The sequence below is a fragment of the Bubalus kerabau genome, chromosome 1, assembly GCF_029407905.1.
Source record: "Bubalus kerabau isolate K-KA32 ecotype Philippines breed swamp buffalo chromosome 1, PCC_UOA_SB_1v2, whole genome shotgun sequence".
Lineage (NCBI taxonomy): Eukaryota > Metazoa > Chordata > Mammalia > Artiodactyla > Bovidae > Bubalus > Bubalus kerabau.
Window position 1 is genome coordinate 30,146,124 of NC_073624.1, and position 18,238 is coordinate 30,164,361.

General features: G+C 39.2%; 1 protein-coding gene across 2 annotated transcripts in view; it reads left to right on the top strand.

The window, feature by feature from the left end:
• Window positions 1–18,238, top strand: part of PIK3C2G (phosphatidylinositol-4-phosphate 3-kinase catalytic subunit type 2 gamma) — a 460,044-nt gene that overhangs the window by 88,622 nt on the left and 353,184 nt on the right. For both annotated transcript variants that reach the window (XM_055571258.1, XM_055571268.1), the window contains exons 9-10: window positions 9,963–9,996; window positions 17,768–17,966. In XM_055571258.1, the coding sequence (XP_055427233.1) occupies window positions 9,963–9,996; window positions 17,768–17,966 (233 nt within the window). The remainder of the gene's footprint in view (window positions 1–9,962; window positions 9,997–17,767; window positions 17,967–18,238) is intronic.

The following is an 18,238-nucleotide window of genomic DNA, read 5'->3' on the forward strand; positions in this document are numbered from 1 at the left end:
GCAGTTACCATCTGTAGTGATTTTGGAGCCCAGAAAAATAAAGTCTGACGCTGTTTCCACTGTTTCCCCATCTATTTCCCATGAAGTGGTGGGACCGGATGCCATGATCTTCATTTTCTGAATGCCAATACTTGATAGTGAATTGCAATAGTATCTTCACTTATGTATTACTTCATTTCATTTAATTTTTACTTTATTTCAATTAATCCTCACAGCAATACCTTGAAGCTGGTATTTTACTGTTCATTTTAGTATTAAAATCTGATGCTTACAGTGCTGTATATAGAGGATTCAGTTCAGTTCAGTCACTCAGTCATGTCTGACTCTTTGTGACCCCATGAATCGCAGCACTCCAGGCCTCCCTGTCCATCACCAACTCCCGGAGTTCACTCAGAGTCACGTCCATCAAGTCAGTGATACCATCCAGCCATCTCATCCTCTGTCGTCCCCTTCTCCTCCTGCCCCCAGTCCTTCCCAGAATCAGAGTCTTTTCCAATGAGTCAAATCTTCGCATGAGGTGGCCAAAGTACTGGAATTTCAGCTTTAGCATCATTCCTTCTAAATAAATCCCAGGGCTGATCTCCTTCAGAATGGACTGGTTGGATCTCCTTGCAGTCCAAGGGACTCTCAAGATTCTTCTCCAACACCACAGTTCAAAAGCATCAATTCTTCGGCGCTCAGCCTTTTTCACAGTCCAACTCCCACATCCATACATGACCACAGGAAAAACCATAGCCTTGACTAGACGGACCTTTGTTGGCAAAGTAATGTCTCTGCTTTTGAAAATGCTATCTAGGTTGGTCATAACTTTCCTTCCAAGGAGTAAGCGTCGTTTAATTTCATGGCTGCACTCACCATATGCAGTGATTTTGGAGCCCAAAAAAATAAAGTCTGACACTGTTTCCACTGTTTTCCCCATTAATAAGCAGCAAAATAGAAATTTGAGCCCAGGCCTCTAAACACGCTTCAGTACATATGAAACTTCATAAAAGAGAGTGACTGCATGCATTCTTTATCTATATGGATAGGAAGAGCACAGATTCTATTACCTTGAATGCACCAGTCTTGAAATTTCAAAAAGACTGATTTACAAAGTTGACAATTATACTAATATATATAAATTGTCATTGTTTCAAATAGGTGACTAGTAAAAATCAGTAATTTCTTACTATCGGACTTCCTATGTCTTTTTTTTCCTCAAGTGCAGCTGCTTTACAATGTTGTGTTAGTTTCTGCTGTACAACGAAGTGAATCAGCTATATGTATACATAAATCTCCTCCCTTTTGAGTCTCCCTCCTACTCTCCCATCTCACCCTTTTAAGTCATCACAGAGCACCAAACTGAGCTCCCTATGATATACAGCAGCCTCCCACTAGCTATCTGTTTACACATGGTAGTGTATATATGTCCATGCTACTCTCAATTCATCTCCTCCTCTCCTTCACAATCACCCACCCCTGCCCCAATCAACAAGTCCATTCTCTACATTTATGTCTCTATTCCTGCCCTGCAAATAGGTTAATCATTACCATTTTTCATGATTCCATGTGCTTAGTCGCTCAGTCATGTCTGACTCTTTGTGACCCCATGGACTGTAGCCCAGCAGGCTCTTCTGTCCATGGCAATTCTCCAGGCAAGAATACTGGAGTGGGTTGCCATGCCATACCAGAGTGGGTTGCCATGCCTTCCTCCAGGAGATCCTCCCAACTCAGGGATGAAATCCAGGTCTCCCATATTGCAGGAGGATTCTTTATCATCTGAGAAAACAGGGAAGCCCAAAAATACTGGAGCGGGTAGCCAATCCCTTCTCCTGGAGATCTTCCCATCCCAGGAATCAAACTGGGATCTCCTGAATAGCAGGTGTATTATTTACCAGCTGAGCCAACAGGGAAGCCTGATAGATTTCATACATACGTGTTAACATATGGTATTTGTTTTTCTCCCTATATCTTATTATAAATAATTACAATTGTGTTTTTTGCAATTAGATGTAATAAATTCAGAATTTTTAATATCCTATTTGCATTACATGAACAGTGACAGTGATAACTGAGGAGCAAAGGTCTCATATCAACAAAAGATTTTATAACAGCTGAAGTTAAGTTAACAAGTGAGAATTAACTTGCAACAAGTTATTCATTTCTGTTAGAGTACCACATTTTGGAGATAATACAAATACCTAGAGCTGATAATAAAATACAAAAAGCATAGGGTCATGCAGAGATTATTTGAATTTGAGATCTGCCACTTTCCAGGTGAATATACTTTGGAAAACTAATTAACTTCTCTAAGTTTCAGTTTTCCTCATCTCTAAAACAGAAAAAGAAAACAGAATTTTCAGGGTTCTTGAATCAGAAAAAGCATTAACAAATGGGCCAGATGAGAGTATATTTTGAGTGGCTCAGCAGTAAAGAATCTGTCTGCAATGCAGGAGACCACCTACAATGCTGGAAATGAAGGTTCAGTCCCTGGGCTGGGAAGATCCCCTGGAGAAAGAAATTGCAAACCACTCCAGCATTCTTGCCTAGGGAAACTGATGGACAGAGGAGTGTGGCAGGCTACAATCCATGAGGTCACAAACAGTCAGACACAACATAGCAAGTAAACTGCTACCACCCATTATTATTAGTGGAAGTAGTAGAGATGATGCTGTAGTAGTTTTTTATAATCTTCCTCATGAGGCCAAGATGAAGAGTTTAATTCATCCAAGTACCACTAAGTACTCTCTTATCTCTGGGCCATTGGTTATAGCCAACCTCATGACAAATGCTAGAGTAGGAAACCAGATACATGAATGTGGACACATGTCTTCCCATCTGTTAAGACCACTTGGCTGTTCTTTAGTTTTTATGTCCTGCTCTCAGTAAATCAGTAGAAACAAACAAATGATCAAAGAAGGAGGAAAATCTAATTTTAGGATGAAGCACTTCAAATGCTGTTAAAGTAGCACTTTAACAACAACAACAAAAAAGCTTTTTAAAGAAAAAGCTTTTTTTAAACATTCATTTTCTGAAATCGCTAAACAAAAATGACAGTTTTCTCAAAAATATCAAATTTTCAACATATCTGAAGCAAAAGAATCCTTCAGGGAGAAACAAAGTATTTCCTAGGAAAATATGGACAATTATAATAATCGAGAGAAGCTCATATCATATTTCACATTTCTTCTATACTTAAGAACATTAAATTGTACGTGACTATTCATGCATAGAAATGAAGAAAAGAACTGACATTTACCAGTTTTATTTCATATATGTCAAGGGTCAAAATAAATAGTTGAATATCCCCAAGTAAACAGATTCTGCTTGAGTACAATTTGAAAGTTTATTCAACGTCATTCAGACATTTTGTCCATCCCTTTTCTCAACGTATCTTAACTATAAGCCCACCTATATAAGAAAACCAGCACAAATAGTAAGTATATTTTACATTATTTCTGTAGTAACCAACTATGTCTAACAATGCCAAACTATTTCAATCTATCCACCCACCATAAACCTAAAACTAAAGAAACACTGAGATGTATGTCTTCTGCCAACAGATTCAAATTTCAGAAGCTGTCCTTTTTCTTGGCTGCATTTTTAGGCCAACTAGCAAAACACTATTTCCTGCCATACCAGGAAGTAATTAAGTATTTACTAAATGTAAGTTTTGGCAAAATGAAGAACTATATCACAAATGCAGTTGTACTCCATCTATACTTCATGCTCCCACCTAGCACTGGAAACAATTTTCCATTCTTTAGAATTATATTCCAGAAGCTCACATGTTTCCATTAAATACACAATAAACAAACTACAAATAAAAAATACAGTCTTACACATTGTGCTGTAGGTGGGTGTCATGGTGACTTTAAAATACAAGTTTATTTGACGTTTATCTTGATTCTTGAGGTATGCCTGTATTGCTATGAACTTTCCCCTTAGGACTGCTTTTAAAGTGTCCCATAGGTTTTGGGTTGTTGTGTTTTCATTTTCATTAGTTTCTATGCAAATTTTGATTTCTTTTTTGATTTCTTCTGTGATTTGTTGGTTATTCAGCAGCGTGTTGTTCAGCCTCCATATGTTGGAGTTTTTAATAGTTTTTCTCCTGTAATTGAGATATAATCTTACTGCATTGTGGTCAGAAAAGATGCTTGGAATGATTTCTATGTTTTTGAATTTACCAAGGCTAGCTTTATGGGCCAGGATGTGATCTATCCTGGAGAAGGTTCCATGTGCGCTTGAGAAAAAGGTGAAATTCATTGTTTGGGGATGAAATGTCCTATAGATATCAATTAGGTCTAACTGGTCTATTGTATCGTTTAAAGTTTGTGTTTCCTTGTTAATTTTCTGTTTAGTTGATCTATCCATAGGTGTGAGTTGGGGTATTAAAGTCTCCCACTATTATTGTGTTATTGTTAACTTCTCCTTTCATACTTGTTAGCGTTTGTCTTACATATTGCGGTGCTCCCGTGTTGGGTGCATATATATTTATAATTGTTATATCTTCTTCTTGGATTGATCCTTTGATCATTATGTAGTGACCATCTTTGTCTCTTTTCACAGCCTTTGTTTTAAAGTCTATTTTATCTGATATAAGTATTGCTACTCCTGATTTCTTTTGGTCCCTATTTGCATGGAAAATCTTTTTCCAGCCCTTCACTTTCAGTCTGTATGTGTCCCCTGTTTTGAGGTGGGTCTCTTGTAGACAACATATGTAGGGGTCTTGTTTTTGTATCCATTCAGCCAGTCTTTGTCTTTTGGTTGGGGCATTCAACCCATTTACATTTAAGGTAATTACTGATAAGTATGATCCCGTTGCCATTTACTTTATTGTTTTGGGTTCGATTTTATACACCGTTTTTGTGTTTCCTGTCTAGAGAATATTCTTTAGTATTTGTTGGAGAGCTGGTTTGGTGGTGCTGAATTCTCTCAGCTTTTGCTTGTCTGAAAAGCTTTTGATTTCTCCTTCATATTTGAATGAGATCCTTGCTGGGTACAATAATCTGGGCTGTAGGTTATTTTCTTTCATCACTTAAAGTATGTCTTGCCATTCCCTCCTGGCTTGAAGAGTTTCTATTGAAAGATCAGCTGTTATCCTTATGGGAATTCCCTTGTGTGTTATTTGTTGTTTTTCCCTTGCTGCTTTTAATATTTGTTCTTTGTGTTTGATCTTTGTTAATTCGATTAATATGTGTCTTGGGGTGTTTCGTCTTGGGTTTATCCTGTTTGGGATTCTCTGGGTTTCTTGGACTTGGGTGATTATTTCCTTCCCCATTTTAGGGAAGTTTTCAACTATTATCTCTTCAAGTATTTTCTCATGGTCTTTCTTTTTGTCTTCTTCTTCTGGGACCCCTATGATTTGAATGTTAGAAAAGGAAGAAATGAAGAACCCCAGGGTTAGTAGATGGAAAGAAATCTTAAAAATTAGGGCAGAAATAAATGCAAAAGAAAAAAAAAAAAACCATAGCAAAAATCAATAAAGCCAAAAGCTGGTTCTTTGAAAGGATAAATAAAATTGACAAACCATTAGCCAGACTCATCAAGAAACAAAGGGAGAAAAATCAAATCAATATAATTAGAAATGAAAATGGAGACATCACAACAGACAACACAGAAATACAAAGGATCATAAGAGACTACTATCAACAATTATATGCCAATAAAATGGACAACGTGGAAGAAATGGACAAATTCTTAGAAAAGTACAACTTTCCAAAACTCGACCAGGAAGAAATAGAAAATCTTAACAGACCCATCACAAGCACGGAAATTGAAACTGTAATCAAAAATCTTCCAGCAAACAAAAGCCCAGGTTCAGACGGCTTCACAGCTGAATTCTACCAAAAATTTAGAGAAGAGCTAACACCAATCCTGCTCAAACTCTTCCAGAAAATTGCAGAGGAAGGTAAACTTCCAAACTCATTCTATGAGGCCACCATCACCCTAATACCAAAACCTGACAAAGATCCCACAAAAAAAGAAAACTACAGGCCAATATCACTGATGAACATAGATGCAAAAATCCTCAACAAAATTCTAACAATCAGAATCCAGCAACACATTAAAAAGATCATACACCATGACCAAGTGGGCTTTATCCCAGGGATGCAAGGATTCTTCAATATCCGCAAATCAATCAATGTAATACACCACATTAACAAATTGAAAAATAAAAACCATATGATTATCTCAATAGATGCAGAGAAAGCCTTTGACAAAATTCAACATCCATTTATGATAAAAAAAAAACTCTCCAGAAAGCAGGAATAGAAGGAACATACCTCAACATAATCAAAGCTATATATGACAAACCCACAGCAAACATTATCCTCAATGGTAAAAAATTGAAAGCATTTCCTCTAAAGTCAGGAATAAGACAAGGGTGCCCACTTTCACCATTACTATTCAACATAGTTTTGGAAGTTTGGGGCACAGCAATCAGAGCAGAAAAAGAAATAAAAGGAATCCAAATTGGAAAAGAAGAAGTAAAACTCTCACTATTTGCAGATGACATGATCCTCTACATAGAAAACCCTAAAGACTTCACCAGAAAATTACTAGAACTAATCAATGACTACAGTAAAGTTGCAGGATATAAAATCAACACACAGAAATCCCTTGCATTCCTATACACTAATAATGAGAAAACAGAAAGAGAAATTAAGGAAACAATTCCATTCACCATTGCAACGGAAAGAATAAAATACTTAGGAATATATCTACCTAAAGAAACTAAAGACCTATATATAGAAAACTATAAAACACTGGTGAAAGAAATCAAAGAGGACACTAATAGATGGAGAAATATACCATGCTCGTGGATTGGAAGAATCAATATAGTGAAAATGAGTATACTACCCAAAGCAATTTATAGATTCAATGCAATCCCTATCAAGCTACCAACAACATTCTTCACAGAGCTAGAACAAATAATTTCACAATTTGTATGGAAATACAAAAAACCTCGAATAGCCAAAGCAATCTTGAGAAAGAAGAAGGGAACTGGAGGAATCAACCTACCTGACTTCAGGCTCTATTACAAAGCCACAGTTATCAAGACAGTATGGTACTAGCACAAAGACAGAAATATTGATCAATGGAACAAAATAGAAAGCCCAGAGATAAATCCACGCACATATGGACACCTTATCTTTGACAAAGGAGGCAAGAATATACAATGGATTAAAGACAATCTCTTTAACAAGTGGCCCTGGGAAAACTGGTAAACCACTTGTAAAAGAATGAAACTAGAACACTTTCTAACACCATACACAAAAGTAAACTCAAAATGGATTAAAGATCTCAACGTAAGACCAGAAAGTATAAAACTCCTAGAGGAGAACATAGGCGAAACACTCTCCGACATACATCACAGCAGGATCCTCTATGACCCACCTCCCAGAATATTGGAAATAAAAGCAAAAATAAACAAATGGGACCTAATTAAACTTAAAAGCTTTTGCACAACAAAGGAAACTATTAGCAAGGTGAAAAGGTGGCCTTCAGAATGGGAGAAAATAATAGCAAATGAAGCAACTGACAAAGAATTTATCTCAAAAATATACAAGCAACTCCTACAGCTCAACTCCAGAAAAATAAATGACCCAATCAAAAAATGGTCCAAAGAACTAAATAGACACTTCTCCAAAGAAGACATACAGATGGCTAACAAACACATGAAAAGATGCTCAACATCACTCATTATCAGAGAAATGCAAATCAAAACCACTATGAGGTACCATTTCACACCAGTCAGAATGGCTGCGATCCAAAAGTCTACAAGCAATAAATGCTGGAGAGGGTGTGGAGAAAAGGGAAGCCTCTTACACTGTTGGTGGGAATGCAAACTAGTACAGCCACTATGGAGAACAGTGTGGAGATTCCTTAAAAAACTGGAAATAGACCTGCCTTATGATCCAGCGATCCCACTGCTGGGCATACACACTGAGGAAACCAGAAGGGAAAGAGACACGTGTACCCCAATGTTCATCGCAGCACTGTTTATAATAGCCAGGACATGGAAGCAACCTAGATGTCCATCAGCAGATGAATGGATAAGAAAGCACTGGTACATATACACAATGGAGTATTACTCAGCCATTAAAAAGAATACATTTGAATCAGTTCTAATGAGGTGGATGAAACTGGAGCCCATTATACAGAGTGAAGTAAGCCAGAAAGAAAAACACCAATACAGTATACTAACGCATATATATGGAATTTAGAAAGTTGGTAACAATAACCTTGTGTACGAGACAGCAAAAGAGACACTGATGTATAGATCAGTCTTATGGACTCTGTGGAAGAGGGAGAGGGTGGGGAGATTTGGGAGAATGGCATTGAAACATGTAAAATATCATGTATGAAACGAGTTGCCAGTCCAGGTCCGATGCACGATACTGGATGCTTGGGGCTGGTGCACTGGGACGACCCAGAGGGAGGGTATGGGGAGGGAGGAGGGAGGAGGGTTCAGGATGGGGAACACATGTATACCTGTGGTGGATTCATTTCGATATTTGGCAAAACTAATACAATATTGTAAATTTTAAAAATAAAATAAAATTAAAAATTAAAAAAATAAAATAAAATACAAAAATAAAAAAATAAAATACAAGTTTACATTTTTGAATAAACTGAATTCTAGTTAAGTCATGCTAACGTGTTTAACAATCTCACCCACACAGCTGGGTAAAGACCTCATGTGTTCAGCTTAGTAGTTGAATCTATGCTCAGATGAACTATTTTACCTAAGAGAATTGCTTCTGAGAAGGTTCATGTGAATGATACTCTTCAATGAAAAGTTACATACATGTTTAATTACATTCTAAACATGACAGAAGACTTTTCTCTCTAAAAGGAATACTCTAGCAAGTTTCTTGTTACAGGAATACAATTATTCCCTAGTTTGTTTGAGAAATCAAGCTTTTCATTAATTGGATTTCCTTCAAAGCAAACTTGTCAAAGCAAAATTTCCAAAAAAATTAGCATCAATTAAAATGGATCTTGTTAGAAAATTGAATTTTCTTTTTGACTGAAATGTAACTTTTAATGAATCTGTGAATCACCTATCTTATATAGTTTTCATGATAATGAAGTTATAGCCAGTAAATTCTAAACCACTAAAGTAACTCCAGGTGTACAATAAACATAAACAAACAAGCAAATAAAAACCACCATGCTAATGGATACAAACTTAAATGATTATGAAAAACACAAAATCTCAGATAGTTTTTTTTTTTTAATCCAGGATACAATCTCAAGTATTTGACTACCAGTTTCTCTTTTTAATCCTACAAAATAAAGAAATGAAACTATACAGTGAATCTGTATGATTTTTTAAGCCTGTATATGAATGACTGTTAAAATAAGAACTGAACACACTAAACAGTGAAAATGACAAACCTTTTATACTAAAATATCAGTCTCTGTTGTGGAAGGGGGATTGAATTTAGGCACTATATGTGGGTGTGTACTGAGTCGCTTTAGTCATGTCCGACTCTTTGCTACCCTATGGACAGCAGCCCCGTCAGGCTCCTTTGTCCATGGGATTCTCCAGGAAAGAAAATGGAGTGGGTTGCCATACTCTCCTGCAGGGGATCTTCCCCACCCAGGGATCAAACCTGGGTCTCCTGCATTGCAGGCAGACTTTTTTACTGTCTGTACCACCAGGGAAGCTATTTTGCCACCAGGCAATATCTGCAGAACTGTTCAAATAATACTAAGAAGCCTGAGCTTATGCTAGAAATTTTTTTCTTGAATCAAATAACAAAGATTGCTGATTATGACAGAAGACTTTTCTTTCACCTTACAATTTAGATTTCCTGTTGAATAAGTAATATTGATATAAGACACCAAGAAATGCATTTTCATCATGGCAGAGAAATTTCTGTATATAGATTGTGGACATTATTGGTTTGGTTTTCCAAATTTGTTTTCTGAATAACAAGTGTATCTTTGGACCTATTTTTCTTTTTCAGAATCTTCATCAAAATTCAGACACTTCAGCAAAAGGTAAAACATACGTGCACCAAAATATTTTTTAAATAAACAATTTCTAAAACCAAAAATAATTTAATTTTTCCAAATATGGTGATAACACACACATAAAATATTTTTGAGGGAAAAAACTTTTGCTCAAACTCTTTTTACTGACAGTAGTGATTATTCTGCAAGTGAATAAAAATCCACTGCCTTTGAGCCTGAGATTTTTTAAAAAAATAAAGTCAAGAAAGCTGTAAAAGTAAAAAGAATTTTGAAAATGCCCTTTTTACCATTCTAAGAAAATATAAAATTTTATTTAACTAATGATATTCTGATGTAAGAGAAGGCAGAAATGTAGCAGATGTCTTTCTTCAAGGTCATTAATTTCCATTTTAAAATCAAGCTCTATTTGAAGCATCAACTTAATGTATCAGGCAGGAGGATTTGGTTCTGAAATACTTAAGTGTTCACAGAAGCTCTGAACCTACAAAACTGTAAGCCACAGGAGGACTGGGCCTCTGTTGAAAAGGGTAGATAGTGTGGTCCACAACAATGAGTCTGGCTTCTGGAATCAGGCAGAACTGATTTTGAATTCCAACTCTGCCCATTTTTTTTACTCTGATGGTAAAGAATGAAACTCTCTGATCCTCAGTTTTCCTAACATGAATAAAGGATAGGACAGTATGTGAAGTGCAGTGTGTGGTCAAGATTGCTCTTGTTTGCACTGGCAGATCGTATTTGGCTTATGAACACTTCTGAGTATCTTTAAGGAAATGATCTGACTCACACATGTTCAGCTGTCAAAGGTGACAGTGAAGCACAAACAATAACTCTGACCTGCCCTCCATACCCTTAGTGGTTTTCAGTAGAAAGTTATGCATAGCAGGATATCCTGTCCATTCTAATTCCCACCACTCAAAAGAAGATACAGTAAGTCCCCTACATGTGAACCTTCAAGTTGCGAACTTTGAAAGATGCGAATGTGTGTTCAGGCATGAATGAAACTGCAGCTTGCCCTCCATCTCCTACTGCTAGTGATTCTTCAGCTCCACTGTCTCCCACCTCCTTCTCCCCATCTCCAGTCAGTAACTCTTCTCACCTGTTCACTCGATGTCAGTCTCTGTATACCAGCTGTTGGACTGTACTACTGTCCTTTTCAACGTACTATACTATCAGATTAAAAATGTTTATTTTTTGCTTGCTTTTTATATGTTATTTGTGTGAAAAGTATTATAAATCTATTACAGTACAGAACTATATAGTTGATTGTGTTAGCTGGGTACCTAGGCTAACTTTGTTGGACTTACAAACAAATTGGACTTACAAATGCACTCTCAGAACTGAACTCATTCATATAGAGAGGACTTACTGTTTGCAATACATAGGAAGAACTCCCCCACTTCACATCACAGAGGAAAATGGGACGGCAAAGGGTAAGGGCAAAAAACCTTTGCTAGTGCAAAAATCCCTATTCCAAGCATTCACATAATAAAACTCCAGAGCACCATCAAGGAAGGGGAGAGACAGACACCCCCTAACAATTTTCCTAGCACAGAGTACAACTAAAAGAACGAGGAGTGAATAAGCCAGAGGTATGCTTATATGAAATTGGCCTTTTCGTCCTTTCTATCAGGAATGTTGGAATAAACTCTTCTCATCCTATGTTCTTCAAGGGTCAGGATATGAGAGTCCACAAAACTGCAAGAAATGTTCCCAGGGACTTATAATCCATGCTAAATCATCACAGAAAAGGAATTAATTCTGGATTAAAAATTCTCCATCTGCAGCTCTCATAAACTTTTCATAAATCATACTTCTCATTCTACAAGATAAATATATTTTCTAGTATTTTATTATGTAGAAACACCTTACAGTAGTTTAAAAAGCAGAAAGGAAGAGCACTGAAATGACAGCAAAATGAACATTTATCCGTATATACATGCAGTTGCGTTCTATTTAAGTACTCTGAAATAAAAGTCTAGAACCCTCTTTACACAAAATGTTGATCTAACAGTGCTGCTGCCACTAAATCACTTCAGTCGTGTCTGACTCTGTGCGACCCCATAGACAGCAGCCCACCAGACTCCGTCGTCCCTGGGATTCTCCAGGCAAGAACACTGAAGTGGGTTGCCATTTCCTTCTCCAATGCATGAAAGTGAAAAGTGAAAGTGAAGTCGCTCAGTCGTGTCCGACTCCTAGCAACCCCATGGACTGTAGCCAGCCAGGCTCCTCCGTCCATGGGATTTTCCAGGCAAGAGTACTGTAGTGGGGTGCCATTGCCTTCTCCCAAATATAGGTATGCTGCTGCTAAGTCACTTCAGTCGTGTCCGACTCTGTGCGACCCCACAGATGGCAGCCTGCCAGGCTCCCCCGTCCCTGGGATTCTCCAGGCAAGAACACTGGAGTGGGTTGCCATTTCCTTCTCTAATGCAGGAAAGTGAAAAGTGAAAGTGAAGTCACTCAGTCGTGTCCGACTCTTATCGACCCCATGGACTGCAGCCCACCAGGCTTCTCCATCCATGAGATTTTCCAGGCAAGAGTACTGGAGTGGGGTGCCACTATTATTGATGATTCTGATTCTCATACTTAATATTCTTATGGATTCTTCGCAATATACTTTGAAGCTAAGAGATCTGATCATACCTGTGCTCTACACCAGCATTCATTAAATCTGGCATGTTGCCTGTTTGTGTAAACAAAGTTTATTTGGAACATGAAAAACAAACCAGATTTTAATACAGATTATATTTGCAAGGAAAACACAGACTTCACTGAACAGGAGAAGTACAGAAAGTGACAAACAGCAGCAACACAGAGACTGTTTTCCATTCAAAAGTACACTAGAATAAAGTCATGTACTCTTACCCCCTTATTTCCATAAAAATGCAAACAAAACATCCTAATTAATGCATTTTAATCACCTATGTATTGTCATTGCTTATTTCCTGTTACTACAAGTCTTTTCTCATTGCAAAATCAGGTGCAATAAACATTTTCCCATATTTCACCAAGCCCAGTACTTTAAGTCCTTAATATATTCCTGATGATAACTAAAAATGCATTCTTCACCCAGAGTTCTTGAAGAAGCACACATCTCTACACTACTACCTCAAAGAAGCAAATTCTAATCTAGAACTGTATTTCTGCAAAAAAGTAAAAAGTGGAGTTTGAGTAATTAGCCCAATAATTAAGATTCTCTAAAATATGTGCCGGGGCGTCAATTAATGAGATCTCTAGCTCAACTTTATGATTTATTTTAATGTGCATTAATTTGCACAAGATTGGGAATTAGTAACAAGAAGTCTGTACTTCCTGCTTCAGAATACAATTTGGGGACCAGAGAAACAAGATGTTTTTATAAATTTATAATTTTCTGCCTCCTGTTGTTCAGGAGAAACCCTGTTGGTTGACCTCCAGAGTTTGATGAGGCCTCTTTAAAGACTATTTTTATGCTCCTTTCCTCTTCTGTTTCATTAATTGCTACTGCTGATTTCTCAGAGAATTTTAATTAGAGCTCTTTCACTCTGCTTGTCACCTCAGGCTGTTTCAACAAAGGGCACAATTTTAGAAACACAGCAAGTGAGTAGAATTTGGCCATCTCATAAATTTTGTACAAATTTATGAATAACTAAGTGAATAATAGCATGTGTTGGACAACAACAACAAAATGTTTAATTATGGGCAGAGCTACTGAGGGACAGGATGTGGGAAGAGGCTCCATGCAGAAGCTGGCCTCTTTCCTGGGCCATGGAACACTACACACATACTATTGGAGGAAGCGTCTAGCTCATTCTGCTAATTTCTTTTCAAACCAACTAAGAACCAAAAGAATCTGCCTGCAATGCAGGAGACCCCAGGTGGATTCCTGGGTTGGGAAAGATACCCTGCTGGAGGGCACGGCAATGCACTCCAGTATTCTTCACTGGAGAAGCCCCATGGACAGAGGTATCTGGTGGGCTACAATCCATGGGGTTGAAAGGAGTCCTATACGGCTGAGCAACTAAGCACAGCACACGAGAACCAAAAAGCAATTTCCGTTTTGGAAACTACTCATGAGAAAGTGCACGTGTCTCAAAAAAACAATACTGTGTGATGTGACTCCACACTGAATACGCTTATGCCAAATTTGTGACTTGTTCCACTTGTTCCATTCATCATCTTTTTATCATTATTATTATTATTATTGGTCGAACTGCGTGGCTGGTAGGATCTTAGCTTGAATCACACCTACTGCAGTGTAAGTGTCCGGGACTCTTAACTACTGGACCACCCGGGAACCCCGCCCCCACACTTGGCCCCTTTCATAATCTTAATGGACATTTCTTTTTCTATACCTCAAAATATAAAAACCTTTAAAATATGGTATAGTAAGTAAAATAAAATGTTATGAAAATTTTTTAAAAATCACAGAGATCTTGAGAACATAAGATCTAAGGATGCTCTTACTTGTTCTGTCAACGTCTCCTCAGCTGCCAAGGGTTTGGCAACCTCGCTCTTCTGGTCTGTGGTCTTGGGGACTCACGGCTGCACATGACCCAGCCACCCGAGGGGTAGGGAGAGGATGGGAGGAGGGAGGGCGAGGAAGGAGCCCGCCTTGGCCCTGGCATCCGGGACCCCATGTGGGACAGATGAGCACCACCAGCCCTGCCCAACCAGTGGGCTAAGAACCTGCTATCTGGAGAGCGAGAACAGGCGTTCACGCCGGACCACTACAAAGCCAAGGCCAGGCAGCCCTACTCCGCAACTGACACTCCCCGTACCACGTGGACGCCTCGCTTGAAAAGGCCCGCACTCTGACCCCGGAGTCGTGAACCAGAACTAACTGGTGTCCAACTGGCAAGCTTGGGGTTGAAATGGAAGGAAATTGTCCATCAGTCCCTTCCTCGGGCTACAGAAACCTCAGTCATCATCTGCAAACACCTGCCAGGCGTGTTCAGCCTAAAACTTAGCTCAGCCCTGCTGGGGAAAGGCTGCCCGTCGAGGCCGACCAGCTCCTGTGTTGGCCCTTTTCCTCCGGGAAATGGAGGCTGTGAGGTAACCCGAGAAGGAAGTCAGATGGAGGCTTGACTTCTGGAGCAGCAACCATGTGCAGAGGCCTAGGATCTGGAGGCAGGGGAGACAATCTTCTGCCTTTCCCCACACAGGCTGGCTCTGCCCATCCCTCCGCGGGGGCCCCATCACGTTCCCGTGGTCCGGCCCAGAAGCCGAGGATTGCTACGGATGCTCAGCAGCATGGGCTTCAGGCCTCCGGACACAGTGTCTCCCTCCCAAGTACCGCCTGGAGGGCCAGCTCTCCTCCGGCAGGCTCTCCTCCGCAGCCCAGCGGCCGTTCCCGATGTGGGAACCGCCGCCTAGAACATGGTTCCTCTGCCTCTGTCTTCCCCGCACTGGTGGCACTGCCTTTTCATTTAATTTCTCCAGAACAAGGCGGCCAAAAAGGAGAAATATCTGAAATACGGCATTTCCGTACATATTTCTGGGCCAGGATGGATAGAAGAACGCAGGGTTTTCTGCCTCACACTCGTCTACCAAGACCCGCCTGTGGGATTTAAGGAGGCCTTTTGCCGGGACTGAACAAGGCCTGAAGTAAGGGTCTTGATCACAACCACAGGAGCCTTGCAACCCCTGACCTTCGAGACTTGTCAGCAAAGTCAGGCATGAGTGACCCAGAGGAGTAGGAGGGCTCCATTGATAACACTTCGTATTATACATTCATCTCTTAAAACTCTTTGTCCCTTAAATATTTGTCCATTAAAGAGTTTCCTCTTCTAGGTCAAAAGGGAATAATTTTTAAAATACAATTTAAAAAAATGTTATTATTATTTTTTTACCTTACAATATTGTATTGGTTTTGCATACAATTTTTTACACGAGGTTATTCACCTAACTTCTGAAACAGTGTAGTTGAATATTAAAAATAATTGCAAGTCATGAGCGTCATGATTTTTGATGCATTGACTGCTTCTGTTGCTGCTACTAAGTCACTTCAGTCGTGTCCGACTCCATGCGACCCCATAGACGGCAGCCCACCAGGCTTCCCCATCCCTGGGATTCTCCAGGCAAGAACACTGGAGTAGGTTGCCATTTCCTTCTCCAATGCATGAAAGTGAAAAGTGCAAGTGAAGTCTCTCAGTCGTGTCCGACCCTCAGCGACCCCATGGACTGAGGCCTTCCAGGCTCCTCCGTCCATGGGATTTTCCAGGCAGGAGTACTGGAGTGGGGTGCCATTGCCTTCTCCGATGCATTGACTACTGCATACAAAATGTCAGCAGTGAGTGTTATTCACCTGCCCTGTTAAGGGTCTGACAGTGAATCCTACCCGGAGATGGCATTCATCATCCTCAGGTTTCTCCATCCTAATGGCGCCAGATTCCTATCAAAGTCCACCAGTTCTGCCTAGTCCATTTCATCAGCCTCTTCTGCTTCCTCCCACTCAGGTTGGAATTTGTCCAACAGAGAGTTTAACGAGAGGGAGAATACCATTCTCAGAAAATTTACCTTGAATTTAATAATCAGGGGACGCTTTTCGTTTGCTCTAAACTAAATTGGCATGGAATCTAACAGACATTTCAAATCTATTGGTCCCCGTAGTTTGTCATTTTTCTTCATTTTTTTCTTAATTTTTTTCTTCCTTCATGACAAGTCAGCTTTACGATAATCAATAGACTCCCTATAAATAACTAATGGTAAAACTGGAGTAAAGCTTTGATTTTGAAGAGATATAGTAAATGTCATAAATCTTTTATTCTAAACTTACCTCGGATACCAGCCATGTACTTCAGTTCAGTTCAGTTCAGTTCAGTCACTCAGTCGTGTCCAACTCTTTGCGACCCCATGAATCCCAGCGTGCCAGGCCTTCCTGTCCATCACCAACTCCCAGAGTTCACTCAGACTCACATCCATCGAGTCAGTGATGCCATCCAGCCATCTCATCCTCTGTCGTCCCCTTCTCCTCCTGCCCCCAATCCCTCCCAGCATCAGAGTCTTTTCCAATGAGTCAACTCTTTGCATGAGGTGGCCAAAGTACTGGAGTTTCAGCTTTAGCATCATTTCTTCCAAAGAACACCCAGGACTGATCTCCTTCAGAATGGACTGGTTGGATCTCCTTGCAGTCCCTGGGACTCTCAAGAGTCTTCTCCAATACCACAGTTCAAAAGCATCAATTCTTCGGTGCTCAGCCTTCTTCACAGTCCAACTCTCACATCCATACATGACCACAGGAAAAACCATAGCCTTGACTAGACAGACCTTTGTAGGCAAAGTAATGTCTCTACTTTTGAATATGCTATCTAGGTTGGACATAACTTTCCTTCACTTTTTTTATGGCAACATAATGTGTATGATTAGTGTTCAGTTAATGGCAAACATAGCATAATCAAACTTATTATAATTAATTCCTTAGATGGAGTTTGTTTAAAGTAGGTATAAACCACACAGAAAACATGTCCCTTGTCCGAACATTAACTCTAAACAATAATAATCTAGACCAAAAATTTTGTGAATTATAGATCATCAGAATGCCAAATTGATAACCCAGAATTATGATTTGTGATTAAAGGCTGTACTTCCCAAATTTATGCAATTGAAGAAATGAAAGCTGATTAATTACACTATAGCAGCTACCCCAGACTGCATACAGAGGCACAGATGGCTAATTGGCTTCAGTTGATAGAGGGTCATTTTAATTGTTTTCTTTAAATTTTGTTATAAAAATTTTCAAAGCTGTAAAGAATGGTTTGTGATAAATATGACCCTTCATAGATGACCTGGTTTCTATCCCTCTCCCCACCCTCCCCCCCAGGTTTGATAGAGAAAGTGACAACTGATCTATCCACATCCATCTGTCAGCTAATTGATATCCATTGCAGCAGCTTCTGTGCAGATTTCCAGCCTCTACATGCGCCTCTGTATAGTGTCTCCTGTGTAAATCTTGGGCTCCATTCCCACCTTAGCTTCACAGTGTATGCAGCTCACAATATTCCAGAAACCTGGGTGCACAGGTGAGTTGTGATGCCTTTTCCACAAAAGGGTTAATTAGTTTTGTGTCACTTCTAATTGAATATATTTGCCTTGTTCTTATTTGCAGAAGCAAGTATTTCATCTTGAAATTTAATCAGCATGGATATATCCATGTTTTTAAAATCATTCACACTTTTATTTCCAGTCCAGTGCACATTCCTTTTCCCTCAAGTCTTCTCCCATTCTCCTATTAAAAATAACTGCATGTTGTCAATATATCATAAGAGAAACAGAAAGTGCCCATCTTCACATG